General features: G+C 39.5%; 1 protein-coding gene across 5 annotated transcripts in view; it reads left to right on the top strand.

Moving 5' to 3' along the window:
- The window catches only part of ERC1 (ELKS/RAB6-interacting/CAST family member 1), a 311,152-nt gene that overhangs the window by 289,962 nt on the left and 7,206 nt on the right, over window positions 1-13,984 (top strand). For all 5 annotated transcript variants that reach the window (XM_040594870.1, XM_040594868.1, XM_040594867.1 and 2 more), the window contains one exon: window positions 2,958-3,146. In XM_040594870.1, the coding sequence (XP_040450804.1) occupies window positions 2,958-3,146 (189 nt within the window). The remainder of the gene's footprint in view (window positions 1-2,957; window positions 3,147-13,984) is intronic.

Genomic DNA, 13,984 nt, shown 5'->3' with positions numbered 1-13,984 from the left:
CAAGTTGAATGTGTTTTGGAATATGTTCCCAAATGTCTTTATCAGTTGGTGGAGATGGTTTGGGTTTGTATCAGAGATTTGTCAGGCATTTCATGTTTCTGCTTCAGAGTTGTAGTGATTGCCTTTTTTAGTGAAACACGTTGTCAAACTTAGCTGGCCATTAGCAATATTCTGAACTTGAGGGTACATTAAGCAGACTTCATTCCACGCATTGATGAGGATGACCTAAACCTATCAGGGCAATTAATGAATCAGGGCTGCTTTAGAAGATATTCCTGGATTTGGTCTGCTTACCCGTTGTTTTCCTAGAAAGCTCTGCAGCTCTGAGCTGATCATGAGAACTCGATGTGGTTTATGAATCCAGCACTGCCCTGCCTTTCCACTTAGCAAATGCTCTTACACCCTCTTGAGATAAGGCAGTGGCAGCTCTGCTGTGTGGGAAGCACAGTGCCCCTTGCTAAGTGGCTAGTTCAAATTAGATATGGCAGGAACGCAGATATAAGGGCATTTCCTACTTGACTGGCAGGGTTTAATGGATCCCAAGTGAGAGGAATGATTGCTCTGTGAACAGCTTTGGGAAGGCTGCTAGTTAAGAACTTTCACACGCCTCATTTGGCCTGTTTCCAGCTTGAGGTAAGGGGGAAGGGTACAGGAGGAATGTGTTTCAAAAGGGGACTTGTCCCTGGGCAATCCAATTCCACTGTTATATGAAAATCTTCCATCGTTTCTTGCTAGATAATGCTGCTTTATCGGGGAGGGTTTCTGTTCACAAAGAATAACCAGGAAGGTTTGCAAGTCAGATTCTTTTCAGACTGGAATTTGCACATCTGGTGGATATTTGATACACTGCAGTATCTGAAAAGAATACAAGGCAGCTACTGCATTGATCAGGCAGCTAGTTATTAGACGTTGACTCCTTAATTTTCACATTTTTACAAAACAGTATTTTTTTAAGATGTGATATTACATCACTGTACCCTCTGTGGGCAAACAGAATAGTAAGACAGATAGGAAAGACATCAGTTAAATTAGAATCACCAGTTTTCTTCACCTGCACAGGCGGTTCACTTCCAGATTGTAACCTAGGTAACTCAGATTATAAGAAATAGGGGTAAATAGCACAATTCAGCAAACAACCAAAGCTGCTGGGATGTAATAGGCTAAATACAGTGTGCTTAGTGTGTTGGTGCTACTGAAGCATCCCTTCCTATTGCCCTGTATGCAGGAGAGCAGGCTATTCTTCCCTTCTGCAGTTTGCAATCTTCATACATCGAACCATTGTTTTGATATGTGTATTTATATCTGCAAACAGATGTTGCCCCAAGGCTGCACATAGCAATAGGGATTTTAATAAGGCCCACGAGCTCACTCTCTCTGCAGGTTTCTTGTCTGTCTCCTCTACCGTGGCTTTTTGTAGCTGCTGCCACCCTGATGTTCTGCTGTAGGCTGCCGAGTGGAGGACAAGGAGCCTGACATTAGTTAGCTGCTTAGCCATGGCTCTCAGATCCTCTCACTCTACAGAAATTAATCTACATAGAACAGTGTTAGAAGCAAAATAAGTGAGCCCTGACAGCCTTATTAAAAGGGGTCGAAGCCAGAGTCTTTGTTGAAAGTAGCCAGCACCCTGCTTCTGTTGACTCAGAGATTATCTCACTCCTTATTCATTAGCAGGGTCAGAGGTGTCCCATTGAAAAGATATCCCTGGCCCACTAACAAACAGCAGGTGCAGCCCCTGCCCAGGAGCACAAAGACAAGTTGCCACTATTGTGGCAATGCTTTCCAGCTCTCCTAGCTGGTGCACATCAGTGCCTGTGGCTTCAGCACCTCATTTTATGGAACAGAGGCACTAAGCCCAATTCTTCCTTAATTTTTCATCAACCGTAAACCCTTGAGATTTGTATTACTGCAGTTTTGAATATATGCCCACAAGCACCTAGAACAATATGAAGCAGTATTCTTGTGGGAGGGCATAGTGAGGGATTCCTGGTATGTATTTATGCACTTGAGCTCTGTATTTTTGTAAAACAAATGAAAAATGGCTCTTCAGACCCTTTTTATGAGAACTGGATGACTTCAGTTTGGATTGCATTGAACAAGGATTAGATGTGGATTGGGTAAAGTATAAGAAAATGAAATAGTACTTATTAAAGTCCTTTGATTTTAGTTTTGTAGTCTATTGTATAGAACCTGGTTTGTATAATAAATGAAGGTCATTGCCTTTTCAAAATTACAGAAGACTATATCTTAACTTTAGAAAAGATTATAGAAAACTGTATGTTAACTTTCTGGTGAAGATATGTCTCTATCCAATTTCTACAGTAGAGGTACATTCATCTTAGAAAGTAGAATCATAGGATAACAGAATTGTTTAGATTTGAAAAGATCTTTAAGATCACGGAGTCCAGCCATTAACACAGCACTGCCAAGTCCTCCACTAAACCATGTCCCTAAGTGCCACATCTTGGCATCATTTTAAACCATTCTCTTTAGTAAGAACATGTTTATTGCATACTTAAGTTACAATGAAATGTTTGTTGGCAAAATGAGTTAAAATCTACATTGCCATTGCCTTAGTTGTGGACAGACACCTGTTATCAGAAAAATTAATTTTCCCTAAAGCAGGGAGTTGAAATAGTTGACTGAAGCACTGCTGGATAGTCAGAAGAGTTAATGCATTCAATTTAATATTGTTTCATTTTTCACCCATATCATCATTATTTCCTATATTAATCGGACAGCTGTCATCACCACACCTCCTTCCCCTAGTGTGCTTGGTTTCTTTCTGCTTCAGCTAGATGGTTGCTGGGTCATGGGATGGCAGTACTGGGAGGGAGAGAGGGTGTTCAAGTTCCTTCCAGTATGAAGCTGAACAAGATTGTAATTTAGAGACTGGTCTTTGCCTTCACCAATGCTTGGGTCTCAGGCTGTTCCTCACTGTTTCTGTTCTCTTATTGCAGATAATTCAACCCCTCTTAGAACTTGATCAGAATCGCAGCAAGTTGAAGTTGTACATTGGACATCTGACAGCCCTCTGCCATGACCGTGATCCCCTGATTCTGCGTGGACTCACCCCACCTGCTTCCTACCACCTGGATGATGACCGGGCAGCTTGGGAAAAAGAGCTGCAGAAGATGACCCCAGAGCAGGTGAGTGTGTCATCTGAAGTTCTGAACAAGGGCCTGAACTGTTGATGTAGGTCTTACTGATGTGCCACACCGAAACGTTGGGAAACCATTCTGTAAGTGGTGAAAACAGGTAGCAATGTTCCACTCTTGAGCTGATCGGAGGAGTCAGTAATTTTTTGTATCACTGACACTTATTATGGAATCTGATCTGTTCTTTTAGCTGTATTTGAGGCCATGCATCTACACACTCGTGGGAAATCAAACTGCAAGATACCACTTTTGCCATGTTTTACCTCTTAACAAATTTTAGCTGCTCTTTATAACTTACTGTAGTCACAGAGGTCTTAAATATTTTTTTAATGACAGTAACCATTTATATTTTAATTAGCACATTTTTATGAGTCACTTCATGTAAATGAATACGATGTCCTTACCTTCTGTTACAGTAAGTTCTGCCAGTAATTTTTTCTGCTTACCACCTTATCTGGATACCTAAATCAAGATTTGGACCCAGTGTACTAGATGCAATACCCCCACACTTATGCACACATAGACACACACACAGTGATTTCAGAAGTCCAACACTGTATTTCCAGGAGATTTGGAATACAGAATTGAAAAGGTTTAATAAAAGCTTGTCCGATAAAGTCTCTACAGAGACCATTAATCTAGCCACTGAACAACTACTGAAATAATCTTCCTTTTTCCCAGCTCTAGTGATGTCTTGCCTTCCTTATTCCCTTTGCTGGTTGTTTTTATCTCTTGATTTTGGACTATAATTCATCATTCCCTACAACCCTTTTTTTCTCATTTCTTCTTATTTCTCATTTCAGGGTTTTTAAATTTTACTCCTATATTATTGAATGCTTTTGAGTTTGTTTTTTTTTAGTTACACTACTGTAAGGAACTTGTACCAGAAATAAATGTGACTGATTTTGTCTTTTTGACCCTGACTTTGGATTATAATACCAATTCTTTCACTGAATTATTCACTTTCATATGTCTATATCAAACTCTATCCAGCATGCACACAAACTAGTCTAAGGCCTATATAGTTAAAAGTGCATTTGCAGGTCAGTGAACACCGTCTTGAGCCAATTTTAATCCAAAACTTGGAGAGAGCAGCTCAGCAGCCAAATTACTGGAAGCCAACAGAAGCATGTGTAACAATTCAGAAAGAAGAGCAGATCTCTGGAGGTAAATATGCCTGTAACAGGGCCTTGATGGTAAAGGACAGTTGATCTCTATCTTTGTCAGATTGGGATGAAGCAGTGGATGACAAACCCTGTAGTACATATGGGAGGCACCTCTGGAAACAAAAGTAAAGGCTGGATGTGGACAAAGCTTGGATATCCCTGAAATAAACTAACTGGTTTGTTATAGCTGTGATGGTCTTTGAATATAATCAGGACCTGTGAGGGTAGGTGATGTCTTCTATTTTATCAAGAGATGTAGGTAAAGAAAACAGAAAAGGCTTTCTTTGGCAGGTTCTTCTGAATAGACAATCAGCCCAAAAGAGCATCTGTTTTTTCCAGTTCTGTTTACTGGTCTAAAAAAATATAATATTGCTAATTCAAACTTTCCTAGTTCATTAGCAACATTTATGGATTACAGAGTAAAGAAAGCATTTAAGTATAAATTGTGACAAAAAGTATTATCTAAGTTGTCCTGGAGAAGAGGAAAAAATGTATTTTTCCATCCCCTCCCATTATTGTCTTAATTCTGCATTGCTGTCGCCACAGTTTTTTAAATTTGCTACTCCATTTGTGATTCCCATGCATAACTAGCATCTGCTAAAATAAAATGTAGCAGTCTCTTCTGCTTTCCCATACTCACTGAGATTGTATTTAGCAAGCTTCAGTTGAAAACACAAACTAATGATATATTTCAATTTACAAAGCAGATTTTTCATTTAAGTCGTGGAGCTTTTCTGTTTCTAACTGTGGAATTTCCTTTGTGCTTAAAGGATTCCCATGGGGGGTGGGAATCAGCACTCCAGATTCACAGAAGCCCATCACAGAATACTCATTTTGCATCTTTGGAATTTTAATGAGTTTTGTAAATTACTTCAAATCCAGTGCATTAAATTCACTCCTGTCCCTTCTAATATGATCTTCTGTAGATAATGCTTCACAAGCCTCAGTGGGAAAAAATTAATCCTCTTGAGTGTTAAGAAGTGCTAACATGATTAGGGAGGATACATTTCACTGAACACCAATAATATTTAAGAATGATGCCAATGTATCCATTTCTCACCAATGAGATTATTTACTTTGGTTTGGTGGGGTTTTTGATAAATAGTTGAGAAATCATTTTCATACTGCTGCTTTTGGAGCTGTGATTTCTCACTGCAGCAACTATTACTGGCAAAGGTTGGTCCTGCTGTGTTTCATCATAGCCAATATACCGTGTAGGTGTCTCAGACCTGCTGGGGAGGCTCAGTTGCACATAGTAGGAGTTTTCTGTGGCTTCTTCTGGTAGGTAAAACTAGTGTATGAAGTAGATGTAAGCTTTTCACTCTTCCAGCACATCCACAGTGACCCACAGAAACTAATGTACAAGTTGTTTGAAAAGCATCTGCCAGCATCAACATCATGGTTCTAAGGAGAATGTGTTGCCACATAAATAATTTTGTGGACTCTCAGAGTTTGACTGATAATTGATATCTCTCATGTATAATAGTTTCTTTATGCTACCATTAAATTCAGCTATAGCCCTTAGTGACTTCAGTTGATTTTAATCAGAATATGGGGCCAAGATGCTATACCATTCTTTGCTGGCATTTTATCAAAGACATTTTGTGAAGCTGACTTGCTGCAATAAAATTGTGGTCCATTTGTAATGAAGGCCTGAAGCCAGTATTTTATGAGTATATGATATCTCAAAACCTAATCTAAACTAGTATACTAGACTTAAGTTTTGGACAATAAAGTATCTACAGTGCTTGGAACCATGTCATTAAGTTATTCATGTGGTGGAAAATATTCTTTTGGGTCAGTAGTTCTGACCCAGTGTCCTCAAAGAAGTTAACCAGCAGTGTTTCTGGAACTGTCCTTCTTTGACCGGTTCGTGTCCTGTTCAACCTTTCTTATTAAAAAATTGAAGTTACCAGAAGGAAGGAAGAATGTTCCAAGTCTCAACACTGAGAAATAAAAACTCCATTCATTCATCACAAATAACTGCATTATCCTAGCAATTTCTATTAAATACAATATTTTCTTTCACTTTGTCTTAAACGTATCATTATGTTAATATTCTTGGGCTCTGTAGAACTACTGCAACATTTCACATTTCAGATAGTTGCCTTTCAGTGAGGGATTTTATTTCTGTATGAAAGGAAATGACATTAAGAACATAATGATATGGTCCACATATTTATTTATAGTTTGGGTTTTGTTTTTCTCTTACCTTTACAAAAGGAAAAAATGGAGTTGAAACAGGTACTTGCTGAAAATCATTTAAGTATGGTGGTACTGGTGTTCTGTGGTGTGGTTGGAAGGCAGCAATACAAGAAAATAAAAAAAAGACAACAAAACAGAACAACCAGATAGTAGTAGGCAACAGCATTCCATTAATAGCTTAAGCACTATTACAAATGTTTCTTACTGCTTCAAATCCAGCTCTAAAATATGCAGAACCTCATGTTATGGAGAGCTTCTTATTTGCAATGGGTCCTACAGTGACAGTCATTCTGAAAAAGTATTTCTTCCAACAGAAGAGGACCTATCTGATTAAAATTATTTTCTTAACCGTCAGAGGAGGAGGAGAAGGCATTTTGCTCCCTGGCTCCCAGCTGTCAGTGGCTCTTCCCAGCCATGTCCAACATGTCCTGGCTTCATCCAGGCTACTGAGGGTCCTGCCAGTTCTGCTGGCTGGCAAGCACCATTTTTTCCCCGCACAGCTGATAAGTTCCTTTTTCCCCAGAGGTGTTTCTAGCCACATTTACATTGTGACCTGGGCATCAACAGCAGCCTTTGAGACCTGGGCAGATACATTTCCATGAGATACTCTCTCAGAAAACACCTGCTGTGGGAGCTTGTCTCACCCCACTGCTAACACAGTGTTGCACCTTCGACTGCTTTGGCTGTGAGTTACACAGAGAGGCGCTTCGGAAAAATCTTTATAGTCATAGAAGAGCCTTTGTAGTAAAGAAAAGTTGTCTTCCCTCTCCCTGTGTAGCAGCTTCAGCCAAAGCACAGGCCATCTAGGGATTCCTGCTTACAAATCCTCTCCCAAGAAACCAGGAATGTTTCTTCTGCTCAACTGCTCGCAGCAGAGGAAGGAAAAAGGTGATAATGTTGCTTCACTGTATCACTCCAACCTGCTGGATCAGCTAAATAGTCATGGCTTGGTTCCAAGGAGCATAACTTACATCACACATAATTCACATTTTACTCTCGGCAAAGTTAATGTTGAGCTTTTTGTATGAAAGGACACCAGACTTCATGTATATAGCTTTCAAATTCCATTGTAAAATTGCATATATGCTTGCTGAATTTTGAAAGTATTAAAAACACATTTTGGTTTGTTATACAAACAATACCGTAAGTGGTATAAAGTTTACTCTAAATTACAAATAGTGATTTTATAAACATCCTGTGTCCTACTTTATTCAGATTCCACTTGTGCTCTCGCTTCTGTATCATCTATGCGAAATTACTCATTTAGTTTCTGTAAAGAAATTCTCTGCCATGTTTTGCATTTAGTCATTCTAAATTACTCTATTACTTCAGAGTTTACCCTGTCTTCCTTCTCTGACTGCTCTTCCATTAGCTTGTTATCTTCCCCACCTGATTTATGTCATTTATTTTTAATTTGTAATCTTACGGGAATGCATAATGTATTTAAAGTTAAACAGCCCACTTCTGGTCTCTGTTAGAAATTAGAAGTAACAATTGCAACAATTTATATCCTTCGTGTGCAAATGTATTTCCTGAGTTTAGTTGAGACAGTAATGGATATAGGGACTCTCTAAAATTATTACAATTTATCAAACTTTTATATTAAATTAATGTTTTGGGTGAAGATGAGAACTTAGGATCAGTGTCATAGTTTTTAAATACTGGATGAGGTCACAAACATTATCCATAAATTGACCATATCCATAATGCAACTATCCATTATTATTTGTGCATGGAATTGCTAATTTTAATTAAAATGTATAGTATCAATCCGTAATACTAACTATTCCTAACTTGAAAAGCGATATAAAGGGGAAAACGTGGCTTTCAGGACATGGGCAAGTGGATTTTGTGTGTGTGATACGTCTCATTTCAAGCAGTTCCTACAAACAGGTGGTGTACCAACCTGAGTTATTACCAAAATATTCCATGGAAGTTTCTTTCCTGGAATATCTGACAGCAATTTCAGCACTAACAGGATTCTCCGTGACTTCGTAATAAAGAAAACTGACAGAAATTTCTCTTGAAGAGAAGTAAGTAATGTGGAAAGAGTAGACAGGGCTCCAGCTCTGATCTTGAAATAACTGGATGCGTGTAACTTCATCACGTCATTGAAGTACTTCCTGCGCTGGCCTTTCTTCTCTGTTTTGTGCTGTGCAGGTACAAAACCACAGCTGCCTGCCTACTCTCTGTTCAACAGTTTAAAAGTTTTGAAACTCATCAGCTAGGACATGTAAGGGAGGTATTTAAGATTTGCCTTGCAGACAGGTGAATTTTCCCTGTGTTTGTGGCAATGGGGTACTGCCTTGACTGAACGGGCAGAGTCCCTGTGGGGACCCAGAGGCTTGGTACATCAGCAGAGAAAGCAAAGGGCAACGTACAAGCCCAGCATGAGGTGTGCATCAGAGTAATTCTGGCAGCATCTAGCAGTCCGGCTTCGAGAGAGTAAACTGACACCTTGGTTAATGCATTGCGGCTGAAACCAGGAGAAGTAGCTGCCTGACTCTTTTCACAGTCCCTTTCAGATGCAGAGTTGTGGGTTGGTATGGATTAGGGTTGTGGGGTTTGCCATTATTTTGCATGCTTAGGTCAGTGGGGCCTGGCCCTAGCAGGTAGCCCTGTGTTACAGCCAGCGATTATTATTTGTTCTGCTTAGCCACAGTATAACAACTTTCATACACTATAGCAGCATGAATTTTCATTGTATAATGTACACCACAATTTACATGAACAGAAAACCGTCCTCTGACTGAAATGACTGCTGCTATTGCTGGAGGATGGACATATTATCTGCAAGTGCAGGATTTGCAGGAAAATATCTCCATTCAAATGCAAAGTACAACTTACTGGCATTTACTTTGTTCCTTCCTCTCATTTATATAATTCTGAAGTTCATTCATTACCAAAGAAATAATAATATTTCTGCTATTCACAAAGCTTAGAGATGCTCAGGAATGCCAGGTAAATCCCATGTGCAAAGTTATTTCAAATATATGGTGCAAGAGCCCTCAACAATTTTTTTCAGGGTTTTTTCAAAAGTGGCTGTAAAATTTATCCAAATGCATTTGAATATATTTTAAAATATTTTTAAAGTTTGCATTATTTTAAAAGACAAGACAGAATGTTTAATCTGAAATTTTACTTTAATTTTTAAATGCATATGTTTTTAAATATTTTGGAAAAGCTAACATAAACCCAAATATTTCCAGATAGAGCAAAACTATTTAAGGGTCTACATAATTTTTGTTTGTTTGAAGCTTGGCAGACTGGGATTTCCATATTCCTAACCCTTTCTTTTGGACCTTTTTTAAGTCTGTAATTAGAAATAAAGGTTTGTATGTAATTGGCTGTCACTACTTCAAACACGCACAGTTACGCTGCTTGGTCTGGGAAGATGCAAAAGCTCTTAACCATTTGCCTGAGATACAGTGTAGTTTAACTTGAGACAAAACAAAGGTTAAGATTAAATCAGATGAATTTTTTTGATGCTTATTTGTGTTACTAAATGTATTTTTCAGATTAACCATAGCCTGATCCAGAAACCCCTAAACTTTGTAAAAATGTAATTCCAGATCCCAGTGTTGTAGCCTTGCAGAAGTCCCGCAGTTAACTTCTTTTTTTTTTGGTGCTGCTCTCATATTCTTTTTTCACTTTTACTGTCCATAGCCTGAGATTAAACACTACTTTATTTTTGTTTGCCTTTTTTCATCACTGTTTTTGTGGAATTGTTAATGACAGGAAAATAACACTTTGGGGAGTAAGCCTCCTCCATTTAAATAAATTTTAAAGGATCTTAGCTTAATATTTCCTTGTTTACATTATGGCATAAGCAAAGGCCACAAAGGTTCTGTGGAACAGCACCACAGTTCACCTAGTGTGCATATAAAACCATAGCATCCTATTAACAATGAAGTTATCTTCCCTCTGAACATCAATTAATCTTTAAATAAGTTCTAGAATATCTTGGACTAGAGAAGCACAATGCCAGCTACCTTCATGGTGAACCACTTGAGATTTTTTTCACTGATGGAGTTTAACTATAAATGGAAAAGTATTTCTATCGTGACTTACTCTAAACCCAGGAAGGAAGGCAGCAGTGTTGAAAGGTGTCTGAATCTACTGCAGGTTATCTGCAAGCTTCCATTCCCCTGAGATGCTGAAGGTCCTTTCTGTTCTTCTTTCGAAAGATAAAGTATGAATACTATGAAGCACTTCTGAGGTCCTTACTGTCCTTTACTTTCTGAGCTGTCTGCTTTTACTTGTCATCAGCTAGGCAAATATATCTGGCCTTGCCTTCTCTTTTTTGGTCATTTCTATGAGGCAAGTGCGTGAATCTCCTCATATCCTCAGCTGAAAGTGCCAACAAAAAAAGGACTGTTAAAACTCCTCTATTTTTTTATAAAAACGGCACAGGGAAGATAACACCATTTTCATTTACATTCAGAAGAAGAAAATACGGGAAACCAGGAGCAGAATTGATAGTAATACTTTTGAAGAAACTTCCCTAAAATTTGGACTGCCGAACATCTAGGTGGATCAAGTTAAACCATGGTGAACGGGATGTTCCCCATTAAGGAGCTTGTCTGAATGAGGAGTGACGTATGCTGGTCACAGCTGTTTCTGAAAGGAATGACGTGAACGGAGATGACATACATGATACAGAAATGCTGCAGCCAGCCACATAGTCAATTAAGATGTCTTTGTTTAAGTAGAAATCACATTATTAAACCTAGATGTTCTGAAGCTAGCAAACTCAACACAAGGCTATCATTGCTACTTTTTTTCAGACATTTCATCACAGACATCTGCCAGCCAGCTGTGTAGACTTTCTGTCTGCACTAATTTGCAAAGCACTGCTGGCCTTCAGCATTCGGAGCTGTCTCGTTTTGGGCTCTTGATGGTCAAAAACTTATTTCTTGGAAATGTTGTCTTCATCTGGTTAAGTTGGCTACTTTTCTTTGATTGCATGTGATTTATTTTAGCTTTGGCATGGGCTTATTTTGTTGGGCTTACCTTGATTTTATAAGGAATCTTATAAATACATAAATGCTGACTAGTGCAGCGAGAAACTGGGACATCACCGACTTTGCATTACTGCCCTGCTGAAGACAACATCCTGCAGGATTCTCCCTCGTCCACCAACCTCCTTTCAGTTTTGAAGATTAATCTCTTTGAGCTGCTTCTATGTGGGATTATTTAATTGCTTTGTCCTTTCCTGGAGCTTCAGCTGGAGCATTTGGCTGGAAGGCCGGGAGGAGGGATGCTGTTGGAGGGACGCTGGCCGGGCAGGTGGTGGTGCGGGGCCGGCAGGGAGCCGTGCCCTGCTTTCCCTGCTAACACTGCCCTCTCCTGGTTCTCCTCTGGGCCGGGAGCGAGGCCCCTTGCAGGAGCCGGATGAAGAAAAGCAGAATGACATCGTTGGCTTCTTCTCCTGTTACTTGCTGTGCTGTCTCTCCCGGCCTCCGCGACCTCCCACCCTTCTGATGAACGGCACCGTGAAGTCTTTGCGCTGGCCCGAGAAGCCAGGCAGCCCTGCCTCAGGATTCAATGCTTAAACCGGTCCTGTGAATGTACCTGCGGTTAGGGGCTTTGCAGGCTGCCTGAACCGCTGGGGTTTCGCTAGGCTGAGCAACCGGAGAGTCAGAAGTAGTCCCTGAAACCCACTCTCCTGGTTTTTAATCCAGCACTGCTCCTAGCTGGCTGTGCTGACTCTTTCAGTCCTGCTTTAGGCTTATCCATCCATTGCAAGTTTCCAACTAATAACTCTGCTAGGCTGTTGGAACCAGGCTAATCGCCTATCCACAGCGTGCTGTTCCTGAACCATTATGGGTTACTGTTGAATTCCCCCCCTTCTCCCCCGAGAGCCCTTACAGAGCCTGGAGTGCTCCCCTCCCTCTCGTTTTCCCCACTTCCCCGGCTCATGTCACTCCGCAGAGCAGGATCAGGTTGCTTTTGTATTGTGATTCTTGGCATGAGCCCCTCTCAGATTCGTATAGCTGTTCTGTGAGTATGGCAGCCAGTAGGAACAAAGCACATAAGAACACATTAAACTAACATTCAGCACGCAAAGCCCAAATAATTTACTATATGCTACCCTGCCTAGTAAAGGGAATAGTGTAGCAGGCTTACCCTTTTAATTTCCTTTCTCTCACTTTTGTCTACAAAGTCTGTACCATAACTTCCTTAAAAAGCATTTATATTTATTCTTTAGTGATTCTTGGGCTGTTTGGTTTTACGCAGTATTTCTTGCAGTAACAATCTCCTATGCTTTGCTTGATGCCATCACTAAACAGAGACATACTGTTGTATCTGAGTAGAATTCTGATTGTAGAAGTATAACCTTTCCCACTGTGCTGTGCTCTTACAGTGGTGAAATAATCCCTGTTGTCCAGCTGCCTGACAGTTCTCTCTTTTTAAAATCTACAACGAGTAGTGTTACAGAAGTACGAAATACAGATCAAGAAATGTGTATAGTGATGACCAGTTATCTCTTCAGGGACAAAAAATGCCAATTTGACATTCTTTCCATATCATATATCAACACAGTAGAGTTCCAATAAAAATATTAATCACTTAAGAATGAGAAATGTTACAGGACTGACATAATACTGGAAAAAAACCCAAATTTAAAAGAAGGTTCGAGTGTAGATAAGCTAGTTGCTACAGCTGCTCACAGTGACAAAGAACTTTGGATGCAGAAGCTTGCAATAAACTTCAGAATCCATCTAAGCGTATGTACGTGCTACAGATATGCTTGTCATATTCATAGGGAATATAATTTATTTGAAGAAAATCGTATCATTGGAAAAACAGAAAGTGTTTTTTGATTATATAGTATGTGAAAGAGTTATCTGCTTGAAAGCTTATCCAATCTGCGCAGCTATGTCATCTGTCTAGTAAGAGATGCTGCTTCTTCTTGTTCTGTAGTTCTTTAGACCACTGTGAGTACAGTAATCCCTAAAATGTTTGCACAAATTACAGCCTTACTTGAGATTCTGCACAGTTCACAGGCTAGCATGGACTTTATCAGTTGCTGGACAAATAAACAGGTTACTGAAGGCAGATGTTTCCTGGTCTTCATTAAGACTCAGTGGGCCCCTAATTCTGGCAATGGCATTAGGCTTGGACCTAAAGACTATGTTCACATACACTCCAAAATGTTGCGTGGCATGGTTTGTAACACTTGTTGGAAAAACAGTTAATAGACTGTAAACAGAGTGAATAAGATAAAGTTTTGAAGTTCCATGTCCTGTTCTGAGCCGATTGTAGTAATCTAACCAAAGAATGATCCAACAGGAAATGCAGAGTTAGTAAACAAAAATTGTGTAGGTTCCACCATAATGGTGTATAGTCATCTTACGACTGAGTTAGGAAGCACAGTTTCTGAAAATTAATAATTCCACAGAAAAATCAGAATTCTGGTTCACTGGGTGTATTATGTATAATTATATAATATTC

The sequence above is a fragment of the Falco naumanni genome, chromosome 5 (assembly GCF_017639655.2).
Source record: "Falco naumanni isolate bFalNau1 chromosome 5, bFalNau1.pat, whole genome shotgun sequence".
In the NCBI taxonomy this organism is placed as follows: domain Eukaryota; kingdom Metazoa; phylum Chordata; class Aves; order Falconiformes; family Falconidae; genus Falco; species Falco naumanni.
Note: the sequence above shows the minus strand (reverse complement) of the source record. Positions and strands in the feature narration are given on the sequence as shown.